At 44.0% G+C, this 27,021-nt stretch overlaps 1 protein-coding gene across 2 annotated transcripts in view; it reads left to right on the top strand.

Annotated features, from left to right (window-relative positions):
* stau2 (staufen double-stranded RNA binding protein 2) overlaps nucleotides 1–27,021 on the top strand; it is a 106,356-nt gene that overhangs the window by 58,952 nt on the left and 20,383 nt on the right. For both annotated transcript variants that reach the window (XM_080793925.1, XM_080793924.1), the window contains exon 13: nucleotides 11,774–11,887. In XM_080793925.1, the coding sequence (XP_080650051.1) occupies nucleotides 11,774–11,887 (114 nt within the window). The remainder of the gene's footprint in view (nucleotides 1–11,773; nucleotides 11,888–27,021) is intronic.

The raw sequence follows: 27,021 nt of genomic DNA, 5'->3' as shown, positions 1-27,021 counted from the left end.
TGGAATGAAAGTGCAAGTCTGTCCAGCTGAATTGGAGCGAGAAATGAGTGATTCACTGTGATTGTGCTTTGGAGGTTATTGGAGCAAGACAGCTGTGTGTGTGCGTGTGTGCGTGCGTGTGTGTGTGTGTGTGTGTGTGTGTGTGTGCGCGCACGCGCTACGATGCATAACTGTTCAGTTCGTTAAGTACCAGAATTGAGAACTTGTACAGTGCTAATACAGTAGGTCACCGAGAAAGAAAGTCCTTGATTAATGAAATTGTTTAGGTCGTTTTTTTTCTCCACAGTTATCAAAGACATATGCCAACACTGTCCTACATTCATTTGAGCTACAATCATTTTTTATGCTTGTAGACTACAAAATGTGTGCCTTCGTACTAAACATTTGGCAGGTTGTTAAATTTGGCAAGTTAAATGTTGCACGTCGCAGTATAAAAATGACATGTTTATAATTGCTTACCATCAAACCAACTTGGTTTGCAAGGGGTGGTATATCCCCTGAGAGCGTTTGTGCGTTTTCAGTGCATTGGAAAAAATGACAGAACCACATGTTTAGTACAGTTCATGTTTTGGGGGAGAAACAAAGCTAACACCTGACCTTGTGGTGTGTTTCTAAGTGTGTTTGTGTGCTCCAGTGACTGTGTAGTGGTTACGATCCCTGCCTGCAGTGCCAGTGGACACTCTGCATTCAAATTGCAACCAGAAAATGTCTCTCCTTCGTCTGTGTGGGAGCTTTCTCTGTGTCTCTGTAAAGGCATTCAGTTGTGTGTGTGTGTGTGCGCGTGCATGTGTGTGTGTGCGTGCATGTGTGTGTGTGTGTGTGTGTGTGTGTGTGTGTGTGTGTGTGCGCGCGCACACGTGTGTGTGGACTCCCCATGGTGCACAAGCACAGTATGTGGCGGGCCTCCATATTTAGGCAACACGTGGACTTTATCAGCGAGGTCCATCAGATATGTCCACCTGCTGAATCTATGGCCAATAACACCGTTGAGATATCAATCAGTGGAGCTCTGCTATCTCATTGCGACGAGCTTACTGGAGTGAGAACGTACCCTTCTGCGTCTGGAAATCCCATGTTAATGAAAATATTATCCCTACCGGGTGTCTGATGTTGATATATATGTTCAGCACATCTGCACCGCAAGACAAGTTCTCAGGATTTCTTCTTTCTGCTCCCCACTCTCTTTGGCAGTGGAGGGAAATGTTCTTCAAATGGGCTCCACCTCGTACCCTGCTCCACAACGTCCCCCCCCCCCCAACTCTCCCTCTCGCCACTCTTCTTTTCCTCCCTTCCCAATCTCTCTCCATCTCTTTCTCTCTCTCTCTCTCTCTCTCTCTCTCTCTCTCTCCCTCTCTCTCTCCGTCTCTTTCATCACTGTATCAACATCAAACGGCTGATCCAGTCCAAAGCGTTCAAAGACACTTAACGGTTTGTTTCCAGCCTCCTTGCCATCGTCCCATTCCACTGCCCTCTGTTTACTCTGGGATTTACGTTAGAAAATACATTTCGGGATGGCTAATCCCGCTGCGTTTGATTTCTGCGGCATTGTGATGGCTTCCAGCTGCGCCGTGCGGCATATTTGTGTGAAGAGCGATCTTTGAAAACAAGTTTTGTCGGTGGTATAAATCAGACAGCTAATGCTGCGCTGGCTCGGCGCACAGTCTCCCCGCTTGCATGGTGGCCCTCTCTACATGCGTGTGTGTGTGTTTGTGTGTGTGTGTTTGGCAAAACAGAGTGATGATGTTTTTATACCACAATCAAGCCCATTTGCAAACCCTTAAATCTAATTCCATCAAGTGCCAGGGCAGCAGATTACTGCAATATGAATATGCAGCAAAATACAAATCTTTTTTTTTGTTGTTGTTTTTAAACAGAGCCCACTTTGCTGTCACATGACTGACTGCTCCCTTTTTGTTCATTGTATTTTTATAGTGTCGATCATATTTCATCTAAAGCTCTAATCCAGGCCCTACCAGACCAGTCCCAGCTTTCAGAGATCGACTGTGTTCACCTGATACTTTGTTAATAGTCCAGTACCTAGTTTAGAGTCCAGTACTTTGTTTAGAGTCCAGTACTTTGTTTAGAGTCCAGTACTTTGTTTAGAGTCCAGTACTTTGTTTAGAGTCCAGTACTTTGTTTAGAGTCCAGTACTTTGTTTAGAGTCCAGTACCTAGTTTAGAGTCCAGTACTTTGTTTAGAGTCCAGTACTTTGTTTAGAGCCCAGTACTTTGTTTAGAGCCCAGTACTTTGTTTAGAGTCCAGTACTTTGTTTAGAGTCCAGTACTTTGTTTAGAGTCCAGTACTTTGTTTAGAGTCCAGTACTTTGTTTAGAGTCCAGTACTTTGTTTAGAGTCCAGTACTTTGTTTAGAGCCCAGTACTTTGTTTAGAGTCCAGTACTTTGTTTAGAGCCCAGTACTTTGTTTAGAGCCTAGTACTTTATTTAGAGCCTAGTACTTTATTTAGAGTCCAGTACTTTGTTTAGAGCCCAGTACTTTGTTTAGAGTCCAGTACTTTGTTTAGAGTCCAGTACTTTTTTCCGGGTCCATACACTTGTTACAATTGTGGCAACTGAACTTTGTTGTGCTGGCATTTATCTTGTGAGCACAAATTAATTAAAATGTGGGAACGAATTGTATAATTTGTGTGCGTGTGATTTCCCAAAACATGTATTTAAGTATGTTTGTTTTCTTTTTAAATGATATTGGTTATTGGAGTTGCATTTGGTCAATTTGTGAATTAGTAATGATTTTTTAATGTTCTTCACATACATTATGGCCTACAGTAGACCAAACCATTGAGGGAGAGAACACTTACCATAATGTTTGGCATCTTGTCTTATAGTTAATTGTCTTAGCCAGTGGTTCTCAATCTTTAAGGGACCACTTGAAACGGCCCACCCATCTGACCACTTGTTTGGGCATTTCAGAGCGTGTTTATTTTAATTATCAATTATGAATTGTGTTCCAGCTTGGATCAATGGAACTAACGCACTATACTTAAAGTTATTATTGGTATCACTATGATAGAAAATTTGTCACACATTTTTGGTATGTTACTGTATGTCATAAGTCATATTATGTATTATATAATTAAATCGTTGTGTTTTGGCCAGTTATTTGGGAACCCACTTGCAATACCCTCATAGCCCTGGCAGGTTGAGAACCACTCGTCTTAGAACAGTCATGTCTGCCAAACATATTGTCCAGACCGTGCGAGATGTGAGAGCGAGTAGAGTGTCTCGTTTTAGCCTCAGTGCCCAGGTTTCTCATTAAGTTGAAGTGTTTGTTATATTTGGATGCACATAAATAGACCGTTTCCCCATTAACTCATTGAGCAAGTCATTCATCTTCAATGGGTGTTTGCCTTTCTAGGTTCCTCTGAATTGGAAACTCCCTTCGTCTCAATTGTCTACTCCCATAATGAGCTGTTCATTCTGTACAGTTCTGACTTAAGGACACTGAGTAGCTGTTATTATACTTGTGAGAACATACTCATTCTAGGAACCATTAATAGCCGAAAAAGCAGATCTACAAACGTCACACTGCAACACTTTGGGGGCTTGTAGATCGGCTATTTTTTGGTGTGCCGCACAACTTAAGTTTAAAATACAGAAAACCCTAACCTCAATGCCTAATCCCAACCCTTAAAACCTCCTCATAATATCTATGTCTATACGCATGGGGCAGTTGGTCCTCACAAGTATAGTACCACACACACACACACACACACACACACACACACACACACACACACACACACACACACACACACACACTAACACACACAATCTGGAGGAGTGAAAGGTATATTAACAAAGTTCTTAAAACACTCTTGACCCCTGGACTCTCTCCGCTCAAGTGGCCTAGCGTGGAACCTCTAATTGCTTCACACTAACAATGGGAGCCTTCCTCTACCCCAGAGGGCTTGTTTATACACGGTCAGGTTGGTGTTATTAACATGCTATCTTGCTCTCCACACCCTTTACTCGGCCCTGACTGGTTCCCTGTAATATTAACCAGAGCTGTGCTTCGCGGACAAGGCTGAGTTTACCCCAAAACTATGTTTCGTTTTCAATTAGACCTATACTGTATGTGACTAAGGGCACAATTTAATATAATCTAATGTACACGCAGTACTTTTCCTGTCAGGACTTGGATGCATGTGCTTATCTCTTTTAAAACTATGTTTCGTTTTCAATTAGAACCTATACTGTATGTGACTAAGGGCATAATTTTATATAATCTAATGTACACGCAGTACTTTTCAGGACTTGGATGCATGTGCTTATCTCTTTTTTACGTCTGCAACCCTGCCATCACAATGTGTACTGTAGGTGCTCATGCCATGCATGTGGTAGAGTATGTATCTAAAGGGTGATTTACACTACAGATGACATGGACGCCACAAATGACATTGGACAAACCAGATGCGCTGGTTGAGCGTTATTTAAAAACACCTGTCCACCGGAGGCACAATAAATTGACTGTGTAACAAAATCAACATATCTGTACATAATCATTGCAATAACATGGAGCATCGGGCGCCCGCTGGCCAAGTGGTCCAGGCGCATGCCACATACAATATAGGCTCTGGCCTGACAGCACGTCGCATGTTCGAGTCCCATTCATGACGACCTTTGCTGCATGTGTCTCCCTTCTCTCTCTCCCTCTTTCCTGTCAATCTTCACTTGATACTATACCAATAAAGGCTCAAAAGCCCAAAACAAATCTTAAATGGCGCATCGTGTCTCACACCGGAAATAGCCAAATATCTACAAGCTTGTGGGTCTGCTATTTTCGACTGCAGCGAGACACACACCGGCACGCCAACTAAATATAAATCAGGCTTAAAAGTCACACGTCTGAGTGAAGTGCGTTGCGATCGTGCTTTTCATTCCGTGCGTGTTTCTCCTGGAGGATGAAGAGGAGCATCTGAGGAAGAGCCCTCCAGCTCCACAGAGCCCAGAGGTCAGCGGGCGTTCCGCATTAGTGCCGCCAATCAATCGCTAGGCCTTGCGTAACTCTCTCTCTCCTTTGTCTCATGAGAGAAGTGGATTAGGGGCTGCTTTAGACCTGGGATGATTAGTTAGGCCTGTTTAGAATGCATGGCACAAAGCAAAGCATACACACATGCGCATCGTCGCTGGCTAGAAACCGTGCATGTCCAAAAGCGTTACTTTTCCAATGGATCCAAAGTATAGTAGATATTATTTAGTCACAAGCTCTTGTTTATGCTTTTCCTTGGTTCAATATTCATGAACCAAGAACCATAATAAACCATAGAAACACTGCAGGAAACGCAGCATTTTGTATAACTCTGAGCCAAATCACACAATGCTGAACCCTGCTGCTTCCAGGTCAGGTAAATCCCAGAATTATATTCAGCCACTTGCCCTATTTTAGCAGCCAACAGGATTGGTAGAACAGAACAGGACATCTAGTTGCTTGCCAGTTACCTGTCACATTGACCAGGCTGTTTTCTGGTGGTTTACCATCTTAACAAAGGCATTTAGCAAACACTCTTATCCAGAGCGACTTACAATAAGCAAGGCAAATACAACAAATGCAGACAGACACAGCTTTCCGGCCCACGAAGGGAGGGACCTTCCGATGAAGGGAGGGACTTTCGCCTTTTAGTTTTAGACCGCGGCGGTTGGGCGCTGTCTCAAGCGAACTTGAGCCACGTGAGACACCACCGAGCGAGCCAAAGCGAGCGAGTTGTCGCGTCGAACGCTGCGAAGTTCGCTTGAGCCGACTCAGCTCTGTTCTAGTTGCGACTCGATAGGTGGAGAATCCTCGTTGTCCCTACAGTGAACACTGCAGAGCGCTTCCTACCCCACTGACGGTGGCCCATCTCACCCAATCACAAGCTGTAGCGCTCCTTCCAGCCCCTCCCTTGGTGGTAAAGTCCCTCCGTTCGTGGGGCGGAAAACGGAGTGGCCAGACAGACAGTGTAGTGCCTCAGTAAACTAGGATCGCAGGTAACCCAGGAACCTATAGCATCTGTCAAGACCAGAGGTTTTCAACAGGTGGTCCGTGGACCACTGGTAGTCCGTGGAAGTGTTGCGTGTGGTCCCTGACCATTCATTTAGTAATTTAAAAAAATAATGTCTTTCCACTAGTTGAGAAACAGTGAACTGAATGACCTGGTGAACTTTGCCAATCAGTGAAGAAGTTTTCGTTTTTGTAAAAAATGCTGGAAATGTCCTGCTCATCCAGAATTCTATCCTCAGAGATGCTATGAGTGATCTGGTTCTGCATTTCCTCAACAAAATGAAGAAAATTGTTAACAAACAAAAAACATTTTATTACTCTTTTTATTACTCCTAAAGATTTTGCCAAACATCACACACACTCCTATCCCCCTGGTGGAGACCTGTGCCCAGAAGGGCACTTTTTCTAGTTTATAATCAATTCCCAGTGATGTTTCAGTGCACTGATGTAATTTTGGACTTTAAGCTTTTAATGCCAAATTGTTAAATATCCTGCCTTCATTACATGTGTTTGATAACCACATTGCAAAAAAAAGAGAATGTCTCACCATGGCCCGGAGAGACAAAAAAAACATGAATGGCCTATTTCTCACCTAAAATGTTATCAGCAACTGTTTTGTTGAATTGTAAAGGTGAAATAGAGAAAGTTTCCAGACAAGCTGTCATTGTTCTTTTCTAAGCCCACTTCCTCAAAACGCCAACAAACTGGCTACAAGTGAAAGCTACTTTGTTACACCTATCAACAATGTCGGTGTGAGATTGTGAGTGTAGGGTAACGTTATTTTTAAATGGCGGTATCCACTCCTACTAGTGACTGTGTGTCTGTCTGTAACGGTCTGTCTGTCTGTCACCTGCAACTCATTACCACAACATACACACGATGGCACTGTCGGCACACCCACACACGCCACTTAAAAGACGCACACACTGGCCACCACCACGCACGTGCGCACAAAGTGCACATGCACAACATACATAATAATCAATCCCTATTTTGGGCATGTCATTAACTCGTTAAAAAATCGGGAAAATGGCCCATCTAGTTCTCGATGTATAAAGTGACGTATAAAATGACGTGGTTAATCAATTTATTGATGTAAAAAAACTAAACTGAAAAAAAATGTATATGCTTCTCCATTATTCAATAAATCCAAAAAGTAATCGATAGAATGATCGCTAAGAAAATTGATACAGTAGTTGCAGCACCAAAAGATAGCCTGCTACTGTATATAACGCTGGCACAAAGACACACACACACACACACACATACACACACACACGCCCCTCACATCGCAGTCACATACTCTTGCCTATATCAATATTCCCATTATGTACAACATGGCTCTCATTGTCTCCCTTTGTGTGTACTTGCGACGTGCGTGTATATGTGTGCTACGTGCGCAACTCGCATACATATGTGTGGGTGGGTGTGTGCGTGCGTGCGTGCGAACGTGTGTGAGCGTCTGTTTACACGTCTCTCCTCCAGTGCTGTTGGAGGGGCCTCACCCTCGGCTGGGGACCTGACAGCTTGCGATGGATGGAGCACGCTGGGCCCCGCTGGTCGGACGGCCTGATTACGCCATACATCAGCAGGCCCCTGACGGCCCCTGACCAACAGCCCTTTATCCAGCCTAAATGAACCAGCACACTGCTGGACAATACCACACAGCCACTGGACCTCAGCACTCGCACATATGGACTTACACACACACACACATGCACATACGCTCACACATTTGCCTACATACACATATGCCTATGCACGCACGCACACAGACACAGACACTCAGACACACACACAGTCACACAAACACACACACACACACACACACACACACACACACACACACACACACACAACATTGTTTGTATTACCACTGTGACTGTACAGTATAGTTGAGAGGACATTTCTTTCAGGGGTCTCAAGCCCAAACAACACCAAAGGGTCGTGTTGGGACAAAACGTTTTTTAAGTTTTTTTTTCCTTCTGCCTGATGTTTTTTTTGGGGCCTTAAGAATCTGTCCTACAGTATGTGTGAAATAGCCTAGGCGCCTTTACTTTGTTTCATGACACTGGACAATTAGACTACCGGTATTCACGCCCCTTACAAACCAAGCAACACTTCTCTCCTATATTTGGTCAAGCAAAGTGGTCTCTCTCAACCATCCCCCCCCTCTCTCTCTCTCTATCTCTCTCTCTCTCTCTCTCTCTTTCTCTGTGGTTTGAAGCCCAGTTAATTTATGGGAGATTAACTTGTCAGAGAAGGCTTTTTCCATGGCTCACTTTACTGTGTTCATCATTCATACACATAACAGATAGCATTCCATGCTTTACCACGGTGGGCCCATCTCTTCATCACAGGTGTGTGTGTGTGTGTGTCCATGTCCTTTTTTTAACCAAGTAAAAATACTCTTTTTCCATGTATGTGTGATTTTGTTTGAGCATGCACAACAACGTGTGCGTGCGTGCGTGTGTGCGTGCGTGCGTGTGCGTGCGTGTGTGTGTTTTGATGCGCCTGCGTCTTTATGGGCAGACGTCCCATGTGTCTCGCAGGCCTCTGCAGCCCATATGATCATAAGTCATTCAGTAGAGACACTGAGACACACCACTCACTCTGGAAGCTTTCAGTCACAGCTCATATACAGCCGTCTACACACAGTCACACACCGACAGGAACCACACACACACACACACACACACATGAACCAATAAACTAACATAAAAGCTATACCACAGAAGTGTGAATTAGGGATTATTCTATCAATACTTTTTTAGATAAATCAACAAATCGATTGACATAGCACGACTCACGAGTGACTAAGCCTAAGTCTCTCACACACACACACACACACACACACACACACACACACACACACACACACACACATTTGTATTAGTATACTTAGGAAGGAAGTATACTGTAGGACAGTGATTTTATTAATTCCAATTTCTAACTTTTTTGGCCATTTTTAGCCTAGCCTGAAAGTAGTATCCACTCCTTTCAAGGCATAGAGGGGCGGATTATAACTAGCGCTGGAAACTGATGCCAGCTCCCTATTGGTTCAGCGACCTATGTGCCCGCCTCCCCTCCCCGGTAGAACACAGCAGAGAACACTGACGTCACCAAAATTGTAGCTGCTGTGCTGCCTGCGTGCTGCTGCTCTGAGTCTGAAATGCCAGTGCGATGGAGTGCGATGTTCCCCCCGCCTCCACTCGTCCTCCTCCGAGTCCTCCTGTCACAAGTGAATCGCCTATAGCACAGCCCTCTTCATAATAAATACATACAGTACATGTAGGCTATAGCAGTTCTGTGGGCTGTACACCCGGGGCGAGTTGGAAAAGGGGGGACTCGTTTGGTATTCATTCCTTGTGCTGATGCGACACCCGATGGCTGCAGTGGAGCTTCGGCGTAACCCTGAAGCCAAAAACAAAAGACCTACGTGTTGCATGCGTTGTTCAATAGTGACATCAAAATGCATAGCCTGAACTGGAGCCAGCAAATTTACAATGTGCATTACTATACTTGTGAGGACGTCAACATTTTAGCCAAAGAATTGCTTTTTTGATGTGCAACACTGCCGTGTAACTCTGTATAAATCAGGCATAACTTCCACCCTGACCCCTAAACCTATGTAACCTCTATAATCCTAATCCTAACCCCTTCCATGGGTTTTTTCCTAATTGAAAGCCTAATTCCCTAAATCTGTTTTAACCATAAAAAACATTTCTCTTATGTGGAGAAAGGAAAGTGGTTCTCACAATGTCTTTTTCGCAAATTCTACTATGCTGTATAGTCACACACACACACACACACACACACACACACACACACACACACACACACACACACACAAAAGTCACATCATCAGCATGCATTTCTGTCATCCCTTCTCTATATCCACCTTTAATTTACGTTAAAGTGCCACATTGTCATACACAGTATGAATAATGCATTTATGTTTCATGGCGACTTTTCTCATTATAGCTCCCTAAAGCAGATGGTACAGAGTCAAAATCCCCTGTGTGCCAATGTAACCGCTAGTGTCGAAAATGGACCCGCAAGGGTCCCTTTGGGTCCATTTTTGACACTCTCTGTGCTAAATGTACACTGGGGATTTTACTGTGTTGATGTTCGCCACGTCTTTGACGAATAGGCCTCATTATCCTGGACAGTAAACAAGGAGATGACCTGACACCTGCTCGTTCAATGCATAGCTTTTTAGGAGGACCTTCAAAGGCATCTGCTTTACTTCTCAAACATTTTTCCCTTAGACGACCCCCAGTTTGATACGATAAGTTAATACCTGTATTGATCCTGCTGGGGTCAGTTGCCTAAGACAGTACAGCAGTTAAGAACAGATTACAGGGCAAACACTAAAGTACTAGAAAGACATCAGTCAAAGCAACACCATCACTAAGTTGGCCAAAAAAGAAAATACATTTATACATACAGTATATAATTGCAACATAGCATAGTGGAAGACAAAGTAACAGTACAAGAGAACACACAGACGCATACAGTACCATACTGAACTAAGAACACACAGAAGCATACAGTACCATACTGTATGGTACTGTACATACAGTACCATATACTGAACTGCTTGTTTCCTAGCAATCAGTCCACTGAGCGAGATGAGCTACCGTCGTGCTCCTTGTTTGTTTTGTTTTTTTCAATCAATCAAACAGATTTTATTGTCACTTCCGCAATATACACGGGAGCAAAATACCGTTCTCCACGACTCATGATGCTTCACATTTAAAAACAATAGACACATGAACTGTTCATAACTAACGAAGCACAAAGGACTGTCTTCTCAGTCTATTGGTTGTAAATCTATCATTGTCTCCGCAGGCTCTGTGTTGCACCCTGTCCGTCCGTCAGTCCGTCCGTTTGTCCGTCTGTGAGCAGCTAATCTCCGGCACAATTAGCCGACGCAGCGAAACTACACGCACATTCCTTTGATGCCAGAGCAGAACCTCTTCCCCAATGTTTTTCTGATTGGCTTTTTATAGCGCCACCAGGAGGTTGATTTGTGCAAAACACTACACTACCGTAAGGCACAGGCCAATTTCGTTCCATTTGTACACAGAGTACAGACCCATAAGGGTTCCATTCGGACCCCAGTTGGTCCTCGGACCCAACGTTAAGAAGCAGCGTTAGATGGTTGAGTGGCGTGGAAGTGATATAATGTACTTGTTTACGTTCATGCTTTGTTGGTTTTCTCCACTTAAAGCACGGCAATTGTGCAACCCTTGTCACACTTGAGGCTCTCTGCATCATTGGCTGTCTTCTCCTTTTGTTCCGCGAGTGCCATTTATGAAGGTGTCTGCAGCTGCAGCCCGGGCAGAAGTAGGCCAGGCGAACACCACAGCGAATGTACGTGCACAATATGACACTCTTGGTCATAGCGCACGCGCACAGCGAGAGCCAGTGAGAAGTAGGGCAGAAAGGCATATGCAGCAGTGTATTACCCAAGCCCTTGGATGTGAGGAGCAGATTGTCCCCTAGGACCATCATGTCATAACAGTCTTGATTGCACAGCATTTAGGAATGCCTGCTGAGTTAACCTCTCCATGATGAGGGGTCACCCATGATGTCACCCCCCCGCAACCCCCCCCCCCACACACACACACACACACACACACTTGCCATCTTGGAAGTGTGGGGAAAGTGGTCACAAATGCTCTTTGATGGCAATAATACCCGCCTGCTCGGTTTTGTGCTCTCATGGACCAGTTTCCTCAGGTGTTCTGTTCTCCTCCATGTCTCCCTCCAGGTGCAGTACACCGACGGGCAGAGCGGCAAGGACTTTGTGACCTACCTGACCCTCTCCCCTGTGCAGATGACTTTCCATGGCACCGGGAGTACCCTCCAAGCCAGCCACGACCAGGTGAGGACCAAATGTCCCCATAAGTATAGTAGCATTTGACAATTGAGAGGGGAAAAAAAAGATTCAGGTTTGGATTTGGCATTTAGAGGTAAGGTTTATAGGTTTCAGCTATTTTAATACAAGCGCGTGTGTGTGCGTGTGTGTCAGTGTGTGTGTGTGTGTGTGTGTGTGTGTTTGTGCGCGGCTGCGCGCACGCACAGGAGGACACTTGGGCTTAGATGAGAGAGAACATAGTCCCCACACACACACACACACACACACACACACACCTCTATCACCTCTGTTACATTGATCAGTTCAGATTTCAGAAGAAACCACATCTGTGTTTAGGTTCAGCTTCCTGGTTCAGCCACCTGTAGTGTATGTGTACCATATTATGTGCGGGGAGTGGGGTGCGGGGGGCGGTGGGGGGCCGCCTTGTTGGCCGGGGTCTCGTCCTCTCATTAACACAGTGGACTTGGCTCCGTGGCTTTATCATTAATCACCGTGGACAGGACATCAAAAAAAGCGAGCTTGTCTGGGGCTCCTGATAACAATCAGCCTTGTGCACTTCTCCCTGACAGGACTCCATTACATCTCCATTTCCCCCCTCCCTCTCTATCCTCCATTGCGTCTCACTCCTTCACAGTAATTACTAGGCTACTATCCCCAAATCTGATGGGGATCGCCCAGTGTTCTTTTAATTATTTACATGGTTACTCTCTCTCTCTCTCTCTCTCTCTCTCTCTCTCTCTCGCTCTCTCAAACACACACACACACACACACACACACTCTCGCTCTTGCTCGCTCCAATGTATTCAGAAGGTGGCTCTTTGTCTTGCGTCGCCCAAGCAGAAAAGCGCTTGCTTACATTATATCATCTAAACATAGGACGCCCCTTTGTCCAGTGACATTCAAAGCATAATTTATTTTTTAAATGCCTGGCCCCGGCCCGGTCCCCCCCCCCCCCCCCCCTCGACGGGGACAGGGACGTCTGACAGGGGGCTAGTGCCGCCACCGTTAACTAGGAGCCAAGCCGGTATAGGCCAAGGCAGCCTGTGTCCTCATAAGCTGTTGTTGCCAAGATTACTGGGGCATGAGGGACTGTTAGAGCAGCGCTTCTCAAAGTGCGCTCCGGTTAATATAGCTTCAAAATCTGTTTAGCAACTTTTACCTAGGGTTGTCCGGTATAATTGTTTGTTTCTTTGTTGTTTTTTGCAGATATCCGATATTCCGATATTGTCCAACTCCTAATTTCCAATACCGATATCACCAGATACCGATATATGCAGGCTTTTTCACCAAAGGTCAACTAATTGTAAATTGGCTATAATATCAATATAATATCTAATAAATCTGATATTATACAGTGATGTTAGGTTTTCAATGAAGTGAGTCCCGGGACTCACTGGTGTTCATTTGAACGAGTCCCACTAATCTTACATTAGATGTAGGCCTGTTTGACAGTGCAGAAGCATATGCATATAACATTAACAAGTGATATTATCGGCCCACAATATCGGACATCCCTACTTTTAACCCTAAATAAATCCTCTATTTAAAAAGATATATAAGAAATTCAATGCAAATCATATATGGGTGGTCCCTGGCACAAAATATTTTCAGATGGGGGTTCTGTGGCCCAAATGCATTATTAATTTGGGGGTCCACTTTGTTAGAGTCTCAGCACAGTGAGTGGGGCTGCCAGCGCTCACACCCACCCAACACAGTGGGTGTGCCGGGCTTTTCTATGACAATGTGTGTGCGCAGACATGCGGTGGTAATTAATGTTAAAGCGACAACATCAGTGGGGGTGACGATTTGTTGACACGCAAATCAAACCCCAATTGTTTGATTGATTAATTTAATATTCTACAGGTGTACGGGTCGGGTACGCCATAGAATGTCACTATTTCGACCTGTCCCTACTTTGAGCATGTCATCATAGGCAAAAAATGTATAATGTAGGTCATAAATTCCCTCCCCTTCCGACAAAGTAGGGCATTAATCTACAAACAAGGATGATTTTAAATTAATCAGAATGCACACTACCTTCGAAACACCATAGTTATTAGTATTAAAAAGCGCCCGGCGCTCGAATATCGAATTATGTGACCGGGGCCGTTCCGCCCGACCAGAGGATGGGAAGCGATTGCGGAGCATGGGAAAAGCATCTCATTGACCAATGATCAAAAGGTCACGGGAAAGTGCCTAATAACGTAACTTTCTAGGCTCCCTGGCTGTGGTAAAAAACATAAGATGTGAAGACAACGATATGCTTTATACTTAATTGAAATCTTTAACTTACATGTTCTAATGAAAGTCAGCCTAATTAGGCTGAAGCCGTGCACAAATTTGGAGCCATATATGTCATATTTCTGATGTCACAGGCCGGCCCCATGAAGTCAGAGATCCATATTGGTCACAAAGTGGAATAACCCTCAACCTTCACCATCAGTACAGAATATCTCTTGAGTTGCAAATTAATTTCAATAGTTCCAGTGGACTTCCACATGCGTTGCCTTCAGCAGGCAACACGCCCACATGGACAGTATACATGTATATATATACACATACCTTATCTGTGTAATTAGGCTTTGTAAATGTAGTGTGTGGGGAATGGGAGATCACTGACTGTATGGAATGATAACTCTTTCCTGGATCTTGTCTCTCTCTCTCTCTCTCTCTCTCTCTCTCTCTCTCTCTCTCACACACACACACACACACCATTAATGTCCAGCAACCAGTCATTCTCACTATTGCTGTAGTCATTTGTGCGGGGATTTCCTCCTGCATTGTGTATAGTCAAATGGAGGTTTCATATCAGATCAGTCAGTTGGGGAAGCAGGTGGAGGTCCATGTGGTATGATGTTGTGGCTAGAAAGCTGTGGGGAGGAGGATATCCATTTTATGGACTGCTTGTTGAAGCCAGAATCACCAACAAAAGACAATTGAAAGTGCTGAAAAGTGTTGAAAGTGCACACATTAGATTGATTGATTGATTGATTGAACATGTTAACAGTTTGCAGAATGGGTACAGTTCACGTCAATACAAAATCTGGATCAGGATAAAACCAGAAAAAGCACTGACTTCTTTATGGGTTCGCCATTTTCAATTCATCAGATCATTTAAAGATAATATACACTTCTTTGCAAAAAAAAAAGAAGAAGATAGGAACTGTTTAAACATTTATGTCCTATTCTGGCGGCCATAGGTGAATGGATAGAGACCCTGCCTGGGAAAGCCAAAGGTCCCAGGTTAATTTCCAGGTCTCAGCAATGCCTTCCCTGAGCATCACTACAACCAACAGTTGCTCACTGCTCCTAGGATAGGTAAAATGCAGAGGACATTTTTCCTATACAGTACTACAGTATGTACAAATGAAATGATTTTTTCTGCATAATGCTGTCCCGGGCAGTTCAAACAATGGCAAAATTCATTTAAAAACATGAATTCAAGCGGATTTGAATTGCAAATTGAAATTGAGCAGCTAACAAAGAAGCTGGCTGGTGCTGGTGGTGACAGTGAAAACCTAATGCTAGTGTTTTAGTTGTCAGACTTAAAACACTAAGTGCCTGCATGGAGTAGAGCTGCTGTCAGCACAGCGTTAATGGTGCTCTGCTCATTATCAAATCACGTGAGCACGTGCGCATGCGCACGCACACACACATACACATGTCATGTCAGTGTTCTTCTTACCTGCCCTGATCATTCATTGGCCTTGTGCAGAAATTCCTGGAGGGACTATCTGTGTGTGTTGCGTGTGCACGTGTGTGCGTTGAGAGAGATGTACAGCTGGGTGCTCTCTGTGACCTTACGTGCCATCCACTCTGTGCCATCTGCCCAGCACATGTGAGACTGTCAACCGTGGCCCGCCACACTTCCAGTCAGATATGTTTTTGACGAAGAGATTTGGTGTAGATTAGATGGGGGGGAAAAGTAGGGATGCTCCCGATCCAATTCCGATCATTTGATTTCTATTTTTCCACTTATGCCATATCACAATAGTACAATATCCAGAATCTCAGACAATATCCAGTCTAATATTATGATATGGATATAATATTGATACCAGGGATCAAGTTTGTTTTGCTCCCGATCCAATTCCGATCATTTGAAAATTACGTGATCTGCGCAGATTTCCGATCACCTGATCGGATCGGGATAACCCTAGAAAAAAACAATCCCAACATAGAGCCACCTCAGGTCCAGTATACTAAGCCTAGTCTGAGGGTTTAAGTGGATAACATATACATACTTTTCAGCCCTAGCCTGTGATATTGTTTTGTCCCCTTATGGTTCATGGTTTATTGTATTTCTTTTGAATTATTTTGTTTGAACGTGTCAATTATTTGCCTGTTATAGAGATGCCGTGATCTTCCCAAGCTTTCTGATTCTTGGTTATGAAAATCCCTAGAAATCTTATTTCTTTCCTTTTTTCTTTCCAGCTAGTTTTGTTTTTAAACAAAAAATGTTTAGTAATTAAACACTTCTTCGAAACAGATTTGTGGCTGGATTGAAGCCATTGTGCAAACTGCAAAGCACTGCGCTCTGGCTAGGCACCTCTAACACTGACTGCTTAAATAGTGAAAATAGCTGATCTATAAGCTCTGCTATTTTCACTACTTTTGTGTGGCACTCTTGTGTGATAAAATGGGGCATTCATTTACAAAGAAAAAAGAAAGTTGAAATATGCGGAGAAACAAGGTTTTACGAAGATGTGTTCGATTACTGTACCCTTGAAGAAGGAGTCATTGTTTATGTAATCAGCACATTTTCTAAAGATTGAGACTTAAATAATAAATATATATTTCATATTTTATATGGCAGTGGTTCTCAACCTTTTCTGGATCACTACCCACTTGAAAATATTGAAAGCATTTGCGGCCCACCCGTCTGACCACCTCCGGCTGCCACGTCTAATTGTTGGGCCAAGTGTTGGGACACGTGCATTCTCAGAGCATGTTTATTTTAATTTAGTTTGTTGTCTGGGGAATCGCTCTGGTTTGTGGCCACACCGCTATTATTGATGTTTCTCTGTCAGAAGGCCACGACACAGGGATATATTTAGCCCGTGTTTCTTTTTTCATGTGACGGCCCTTGTGGTACTTTTTTTCTTTTTTTTTTAGATTGGTGTGATTTCTGTGTTTGTTCTGCAGAGCTGAAGTAAGTGCCTTGGCAGCTCTTTAGTGGCAGCAATGGTGGCGCTCCGGGGGTCGGGGCCCCGTGAGGTGTCGCTGGCACCAACATGGATGGCCCACAATCGAAAATGACAGGGCGACTGTTGTCTGCCACAGGGGAGTGTGTGTGTGTGTGTGTGTGTGTGTGTGTGTGTGTGTGTGTGTGTGTTGTCAACGAGGGTTGAGTAATATGGATTGCTCGAGTCTAAGTTAGTGTGCGGTTGGTTTGCGTGCAGTGCTGTCCTCAGCTGAGCCACAGCAGTCCCAATGGCCATGTCTTGGCTGCAGCAAGTAACTGATCAGATATGGCATCTTGAAGGATCAGGATTAAGATGTTCACATTTGTTCACATTTACAATGTCGTGGTTTTTTATGGCTTTGTAGCATTGTTGGATGGTGTACAGTGAAGAACCCCCCCCCCCCCAAAAGAAAATACATTGTTGGTCAAAGACAAAAGCAGAATTAAAACCGGTCGGTGCCTCTGCAATTAATTTGGCATCAGCCCTTGCTCCGGGGTGCATGCTTGTTTGCTGCCAGCAGAGTTCAGATGAGGGAAAGGACTGGGGCTATTTGGGGTGGTGATGGAAGGAGGGGACCTCTTTACACATTCTGCACATTCCTCCCAGTCTTTTGGTCCATGATCTTTTTCCACTTTGTCCACATTTTGTCACGTTGCAAGTTTACAGGTTTACCCATGAATCGGGTAAACTTAAATACATGATAACAATGTATGGATTATGGCAGAATCCGCCATTTTTTTGTCATCGGGTGAAACGACGAAGCTTTCGTCATTGGAATTGCATTACTGAACTAAAATTTTAGGTTTATTTATTTTACACCGATCTTGTGAAAAATGAAAACGCAACGCAAATATTTGAAACGTTCTGTGATTCTGCCGATAATCATTTCACACATCCGAGGTTTTGCCGGGTCAAACAAAGAATCGCGTGCCGTTGATTGGTCATTGCGCCGTACTCCTACTACGGCCTGGGCGGGGGGGCACCTGTCAGCAGGGGAGTGTTGGGCGGGAGGAGTAGGACGAAGGCTCTACGTCCTCCCGGTAGGGGCTCCTCACTGGCAAGTGAGTCAGTAGGATACGACAGCAGAAATGGGTCTGTGGAGGAGGAATCTATTGGCATAACGAATAAATTGGGGAGAAAAAGGGTGTAAAAATGGTTTAAGAATTGGCTACGTGTGTGTGTGTGTGTGTGTGTGTGTAATATATATATATATATATGCAGACCAAAGAAAACTATCCCTGAGAAGGAAGGGACGACACACTCCAAAGACGCTTAGATTTGCTTCATTGCTGTTTTATTGCACCTCCCCCACCTGGATGTGCACTGTTTGCATATATACTGTATGTGTGTGTACAGTATATATACTACTAGCCTACTGTACATAGCCACGGGGGTCCATTAGTGTGTCATATGACGCACCTTTTTCCACCAGCTCATGTCAGCGTCTTCATTTGTATTTGGCTGCAGAAGATAATTTAATTTTAAATTTATATATTTAAAAAAACATCTAATATTTTCAATATTGTCCAAAAATGTTCAAATATTCCAGAATTAGAAGATTGCAGCGCCACCATGGACCCCTGGGGGGTCCCCGGACCCCACTTTGAGAGCCACTGCATTAGGTCATTATTGTTATAATGCCTTGTATTCAGTGCAGCCCTGTGTTGCTCTTGCGTGTCTGCAGCCACTAAACTGTAATGTAATTACCAGTCGACACTGGCGGATATGCGGACGCGACAAGAATAATCAGGCCTTAGGCTGTTTTGTTTGGCATTTGATGCGTCGACATTTCAGAGTGACTGCATCGACACGAGAAATGCATTGAAGATGGGAGGAGGTGAAAGAGAGAGAGTGAGAATTCCTGCACTATCTGCACCACTCTCAGTCTCAGTACACACACACCTTCCACAGCACTGCCACTCAGGTGTGGAATGCCCTGCCCTCTTCCCTCAAAACAAGCAAATCACCTTTAAAAAAGGTCTGAAAATCCACCTGTCACTGTACTGTCATCAGGTCAAAGGGAGAGAAGGGGATTGCCCCACCTTTTATCCCAACCCCCCTTTCAATTTATTTATATTCAAACCAGTACATAGATTTACTGTTTTTGAGATATCTCAATTGTTGTCATTGTTGTTGTTGTGAGTGAATGCGTGGGACCCGAATGGAAACAAGACCACAAGGTCTTTCTACTGTGCTGTCCTTTTGGACCAATGTGCTTGACTGTACCATGTAACGTTTTCATTTTATTGTCTAATACAATTATCAATCAATCATAACATAAGCATACAGTTTTGAGAAATTGCTTCTATACTTATATTTTGTATGTTTTTACCCTTGTTTACACACCACACACACACACACACACACACACACACACACACACACACACACACACACACACACACACACACACTTAAACACACTTAAACACACTTTGTACCTACTTGACTGGAAGAGAGATGAGATATACTGTATTAATCCCCAAAGGGAAATTTAACCTGTCACTGGAACGTTTGAAATGTACACAGTTCTATTTATACATGTCCTTATTCTAGTAGGGCTATAATATCCTTAACTTACATACATGTACATTCAATTTACTGTTTGTTTTATTTGACACTTGCGTTGGCAATGCAAACGTATGTTTCCTCATGCCAATAAAGCCCCCTTTGAATTGGCAAAAGTGAAAATTGAGATGGATAGGAGAGTGAGAGAGAGAGAGGGAGAGAGAGGGAAGATTAGGAGGGAGACACCTGTTGAGTTTGTGTGATGCGTGAAGGGGGGGTCTTAGCAGAGGTAGGATAGACAGGACTGATTCATTCATCATGGTCTGGTGACTTCTGGGATGATCTTCAGAGATGCCCCGTGGAGCAGGAGGAGAGGGTGGTTCTAAAAGGGTGGGCTTTTGAAGTCCTCATCGCGGCCGGAGGACAGACGCCCACCCCCTCCCCCCAGACACGGCCACTCTCAGGGGGGTCCCATTGCAGCGTTACCCCACCGGGCAGGCAGCTGTCGGACAGCGTCTTCTGCTTCGATCCTGTCTGTCTGTCTGTCTCTCTGCCTGTCTGTCTTTATGTGTCAGAGTGTTGTGTAACCTAACGTAGCACCTGGACACGTACTAAATCACTATGTATGTAGAGAAAACATGGGAATCGCGAGAGAAATGAGCAGCCCATAACAATCCCAAAAGAAGCCACTGTAGGCCACATAAGGATCTGCTAAATGCCTCTGTCTATTTTCAAAAGAATCTCACTCCTAAAATAAGCGGACATGGAAACAGTAGTGCTTTGGCCTTGTGATGATCTTGTCTCTTTCTGTCATTCTGTGACATTGTCCTGCATCAGATCATATGTCCCTATCCAAATCAGGTTCTCCAATAGCCTCTTCTGTTTTTTGGGGGGTTTTGCGTGCCGTGTGGGTGTCTTTATATGCCAGTATTGACCTACAGCTTGATTGTGAGCATGGCAAGCCTAACAGGCTGCGTGACACTGATGCTAAACTATGTATAACCCTTAAGAATAATCTTTTGAAGCGACAAATGGGAGTACAAGTTTGCCATTAACCTTGATTAGGGGGCCTTGCGTGCCCTCTAAAATTACATGGATTGAAAAGGCCTTGTCTGCACTTGTCTCACACCCGGGTGTTTTGATTCAGCTTACCTAAGTGGTGTCTTTTTTTTTTAAGGCACTTGGATAAACATTTGCAGCAGAATGGCATTGGGGTAATGTGTCTGACTTTTTTTTAAATGGCTTTCACTGTAGTTTTCTGACGATTTAATGTTGATAGGACAGTATAGGCTGACAGGAAAGGGGGGAGAGATGGGGAGTGACACGCAGCAAATGCTGTCAGGATCGTTGCATTGCAGCCTAGGTTCCGCTACGTTCCGGGCCTGATATGAAGCTTTTTGAAACAAATGGCACTCTTTCAGGGTTTTGCAGTCACCTTTTGGGACAAAATACCCCCCACCACCACCACATCCTCACCCCACTCACACTGCTTACCGACACCCTAGCTCCTCCCGCCCTGGAGAGGAGCGGCGTGTCCGCGGGGTGATCCGTCATTCTGGCCTGTCCTCCTCAGGAAACACCTTTCAGAGGAGCAGATTAGGGAGGTGACGCGAGAGTGGAAGAGCACTGAAAGAATGATGGAGGAGGGAGAGGAATAGCAAACGACAGGGAGAGAGAGAGAGAGAGAGAGAGAGAGAGAGAGGGACGAGGCTCTGTGAAGAAAATAATTGAGTGCGCATGTGAGGGAGATTGACAGTAGACAAGATGAATGGATCTGTGGGCATAGTCCCAGTAGCTGGCTGCCCTGTCCCGTATTTGCTGTGGTCCTCCACCCTTTTAATTGCATGATTAGACCACAGAGTCCCATAACTGAGAGTGTACAAATGGAGCCAAACTTATGAGTCAATTTACACGCTCTCTATCACGCACGCACACACACTGAGTATAAATCAGGGAATTAAGGAGTTGTGTGCGTATGTGACACAAATCCACAATGGGCTTTTAATTATCTTTATCATGCAAAGAAGGAAAAAAAGCAGCAGGATAAACTAGCATACCATGATTATCTCCCCTGCCAACATCTTTACTGAGGGAATTTAATCTCGTGAGGCGATGGGTTTCTCACTGCAAGTCATCTGAAGCCAGGAGAAGTTGTGAAAACCCAGTCGAGTCCCCTGGTGTGACCACCACCGTGCTGATATCGGAGCTGAGCGTGTTGTGTAATGCCCCGTGATATGTGTGTGCGATGTCTTGCCTCAATGCAGCATGACAGAGTGCTTGGATCCGTGTCATGTTTCACGAGCAGTGTGAATTACCATTAATACAGACCTCCCATCTTTCTGGAATCAGGCAGGCGGCTCACCGTTCCAAGAGGATGTCACAATTGGCCCAAATTACGCGTGTGACTCATGTCAGATTTGTGTGTGTGTGTGTGTGTCCTTCTTGTAAAAAAGTCACATTTCAAAAAGTCAATCCGGGAATTAGGATTTAGTGCAGTTTTTCCCGACCTCAAATAAACAAGGAAGCATACGTCACTTGTTTGTTTACTCTGTGGCTACTGCTGTGTTCCACTGCACCCTTACAGCGGATATGTTATTGTGTCGTATATGACGTGTTACCAGTGATGCTAAAAAGGCAGGGAATCCTCTATTTTCGGTTCTCAGCTTCCCAGAGGGTCCCTGAACCCCACTTTTGAACACCACTTATCGAAATTTGAAACGGTCTGCAGTCCCACCAGTTATGTGTAATGCTTTGAAACGATGCTTGCCTGCACAGGAAATAAATAAGGCACGTCAAATGCGTAAGAGAAAACCCAACTGCTAAGGGTTAATAAGGCTAACGGATAGGCTAACTGCAGCGACGCATCTTAACAAGCCAATATGGTTTGAATTTCATCTTGAGGAGCCGTCTTATCTAACTAAACCACATGGAGCGTTTTATTACAAACATAATCTAGTGGTTGGAACAAGGAAGATGGGCTCAAAAGCATGCTACTGCTAATAGCATGTTAGCCATTTGCTGGAATGTAACTGTGCACTTGATGTGACAACCAGTCACCACACGGTGTCGCCAAACTAACAAAGTGCAGATCTTCAGGATTAACATTTTAAACATTCTTAAATTTAGCATTTTGTTTCATCTTATCCATAATATTTTAGGTCCGCTATAGCACTGAGAATGCCGATCCGTGCTTAACCCCGTCTAAAGAACACTTTGTTTTCAAACGAGATTTCTTGAAAACTATAGGCTGGATTGCCATGAAATTTGCACCATGAATGTATGTTCCCCCAGGTGATAACCCCTACTGATTTTGGTAATCCTGTGACCTTGCCTCTAATTCTCATCTTTGCACAGGATATCTCATTAGCATACGTGGATTGCAGGATGAGCCCTACTGATTTTAGTGGCCGCATGGTCTTGCCTTTAGCTAGCGCTACCCTTCTGCCAAAATGTGGGCGTAATGAGCAAGTGTCAACTGTTGTTTGTGTGGATGCAGCGTTACTTATAAGGGGGAGACTAGTGATTATGATTAAGGACAAAAGATGTGTGTATAAACAGTGTTTCATGTTGTTTTCTCTCAACACAACTGCCCAACCCCACTGTAATTGTTTTAATGCAAGCAACGGTGTTACATTCATTAACACCTTCTTGCTAAGCGGAGTGAGATGTTTTGGCAGTGTCCACAGCCCTCTGTGTTGCTAGGCGCCGTGTGTGATTTCACACATGTTAGCCTGATGGCCAAGTTTGGCACTGATAAAGAACTCAAACCAATCACACCTTCACTCATCACCCCCACGGGAGGTGTTAGCTCGCCAGGCGGGCCAATTCGCTACCTGGACCTTTGTAATGTCTGTGGCCCATTAGCTTAATGTCATTTGATACTGAGTGATAGTCTGCCTCGCTGAAAAGGTCCCGAGATAAGAGATGGTATTTTATTTTCCTTTCCCTCCGCTTCATCATCGCCTGATGATGAGGCCTTCATGTGTGAGATGTGTCACCCATGGAGACGACATCTTTCATAATAATCATAATTATGATTTTCACTCTTTCGCGTTATGTCTCGTTGCTTGGAGTTTGAGTGTGAGGGGAAACAAAAACATGATAAATGTCTACAATTTGTTTTGGTAGGTAAAAAGAGAGAATGCCACAATGGATATTCCACTGTGCCTTGTCTAAGAGGGTGATTTATTTTTTACATGCATTGATGCCAGGCTGATTAATGTATGACAGATGCAGTGTATCAGTATACTGACTTTTTTGACGACACAATTGTGTCCCAATTTTTGTCATTTATATTTATCTATCAAAAATATCAACGCATTTTGAGTAGGGCTTACGTGTTTTCAAATTAATTAGAATAGATTTTGCACATTTATTTTTATAAACATCAATCAAAGCATCAGTAATATCTCCAAAATCTCTCCAAAATCCTAAATCGTAGGTCGGGCTCTAACGTGTTGAACGCTATTGAAGGAGAGGTGTGTGAAATGGCTCAGTCTCCTGTTCCACGGCTCGCCGTAAGAACTCCACCTGTAGACACCGCAGCGATAAAGCACAGAACCACAAACCCACATTGACATTGTCAGTCTCGTCCAGCCTGGGGGAGTGGAAACAATGCACTAAATAATATTTTGTGCAAGCACTGCAATCCAACTCTTTAGAGGGGAGTTGAAATGGCCCTTTAACTTGATATGTGACACACGTCTTGCGGTTAAGAGCTTCTAAGTATTAATCATCATGGAGTGCTCCAACTGCAAATCACACTCTGACAGTAATTGCAGACGTACACTCTCTCCTCTTCGATGCGTGCACACGCTCATGCTCACGCACGCACGCACGCACGTACACACAAGTCACAAATAGACGCTACACAATGGACGGTATTGTTTGTGATAATTATCCTCTCTTGTTGCGTTCCAGCTCTAATGAAACTGGATCTTCCTGATGCTTAGATTTATTCATTTGTAAAAGTTGTTTTTGATTTCCCTCGTACACAATATGATTAGAGGATGTCTTGCCCAAATTACATGCTATCATTCACTTCTCTCTGACAGGACTATAACTACACAAGAGTAGGCTTCTCTCTCTCTCTCTCTGCTTAGTATTGTGACCTTGGGAAACAACATTTGCATCGCAGACTTATTATTTTTCTCCTCAACCACCTCCGGAGAGATCTTCGTGTAAGATGAGAAAGAGGTGAGCCTCATCGTGTCGCCAACCAATCTCTTGTTGTGACGACGACCTGATAGATCAGCTTGTAGATGTGCTTTTTAGCTACTTTTGCCAATTTGTAACATTCGGCTTTTTGGGAACGTTTTCATCAGGAAATAATTTTAGCACTGAGCACACATTGCGACTCCACCTTTCAACATAACAGAACATGATAAATGTCCTCAAATATTATTTTATTATTGTGTTGTTGTTTTTTTACTTGTGGTGGAAAAACCGAGACATTTTAGTGTTTTTGAGATATCTGTCGGCACTCAAGAGTCCCAGCTTGAAACCGGGACAATCCCAGCCAAACCGAGACGTCTGGTTACTGTACAGCGTGTTCCTGCTGCCACTCATGGCTGGTCCGTTTCCCCATGCCCCCTGTCTGCATTTCCTGTCTCTCTCTCTTCACTGTGTCTGTCTGAATGAAACATAAAAATGCCACACAAAAAAAAAACTTTAAAAAAATGAAGAGGGGAAGAAAAAAAAAAAAAACGTCTCCCTTGTGTTCCCTGCCCTCAGTCATGAATCAAATCCCAAACGGGTGTACCTTCCTTCCCCAAGCCAGCTGTAGTCTTATACTGTATATAGCGCCATGTAAAGGCCCTCGGGAGGGTGGGCGGTCGTTAATGTCCCATGTCATGAACAGTGCTGCTGTGTAGCAGAGCAAAGAGTTATGGAGATGAGCGTAGCGACCGGGGAATGTTTTTCTGTCTGTCTGGAGTTACCCCCCCCCCCTTTCTTTCCTCTCATCTGGACATTAACCACTTAAACCCACTTTGGTGACCCCCCCCCCCCCCAGGGGTCTGTACTTGGCCCTCTCCTTTTTTCCCCCTTTAAAACAAAACTCTTAGCTGAAAATAGACAAGCTCACAACACGCCGCAACACGATGCGCTGTGAGCTTGTAGGAAATCATTATAGGAAACAAAAAATAAAGTGATAAAATGGTTCCGCGATCCAGAAATGGGTCCCGACCCACTGTTTGGGAACCCCTGTGCTAGGGTTCATGTGGTTAATGTGTTCTCAGGCCTCAGAGGCCAGACATCGTGAAACACCCGCGACAGCGGCCTCTTCGGGGGTTAACACCGATTACGACCAAGGTGTCACACACTCCCGCGGTTTAAGTAAACACAGGCGTCTTAGCGTTTTTTCCCACTTTGTGTGTGTGTGTGTGTGTGTGTGTGTGTGTGTGTGTGTGTGTGCGTGTGCGTGCGTGCGTGCGTGTGTGTGTGCCTCCCACCACTAAAGGTGTCAATATACAATCCCTCCAGATCTCTGTAAATGAAGTCAGAAGTGATACCTTTGCTTTCTGCTTTGCATGCAAATGCAGCTCCACCTTTTGCATTTCAAGGAGATAGGCAAAAGATTAAGCGAACCACGCTGTCACAATCTAAATGTGAGAGGAAAGAAATTAGATGTGAGTGTGAAACAAGAGATGTTTGGCACTTTTTTTTTTTCAGAGTCAGATTAACTTCCCTTTTGCATGTCGCGGCTGGTTGAGGAAAAGACAGGCCCACACAGTCCCGTTTTATGTGACAGCTATCTCAGGTTTAGAGATTAGGAATGATTTAGGAAGGAATTAACACGGAATTTGATCTAGTGATACGGAAGAGTGTGTCACATTATGCCGCTCAGATGTGCGTCGTTAGTCTGTGTGTCTTAAAATACTCGATTACATGATAGCAATTACTTTGGGCATTCCTCAAGGTTATATTGAAGGACTACTGCTTTTGTCGCTGAGCTAGTAGTTCACGTGCTGTGATGTCGCATTAATAGAATTTGGCCTTTTTAATTTTCCTCCTATAAGATTGTTATTTGTTGTAGGGCTGGACAATATGACTTAAAATCTATATCTTGATTACGATTCATTTAAAAACAAAATAGCAGATCTACAAGCTCACAACGGGTCACGATGTTTTGTCATTGAACACAAATGTAAACAAAATGTAGCTTGTAGATCGGCTTTTTCACAGTTTCTTTTACGCCACGTACAATTAAGCATAATACATGGTTAAGTGGCTAGTTTTTATACATTCATTTAGACAGCACATATTAATGAACACTACACATTCAATGCAATTTACATATTTTGGATTTAGCAAGGATGCTAATTTCCATCCGTAGTCCCCAAACATAAAAACTAAACAGGCAACAAAACAAGAGTACATAGACATTACCAAGGTACAAACGGAGAGAAAAAACAACAGTAAAAAGGCCACGTAATGACATAAAATA

The sequence above is a fragment of the Protomyctophum bolini genome (assembly GCF_963924005.1).
Source record: "Protomyctophum bolini genome assembly, chromosome: 21".
NCBI classification, from domain to species: Eukaryota; Metazoa; Chordata; class Actinopteri; order Myctophiformes; family Myctophidae; genus Protomyctophum; species Protomyctophum bolini.
The sequence above is the reverse complement of the archived record's forward strand: the minus strand, read 5'-3'. Positions and strand labels throughout refer to the sequence as shown.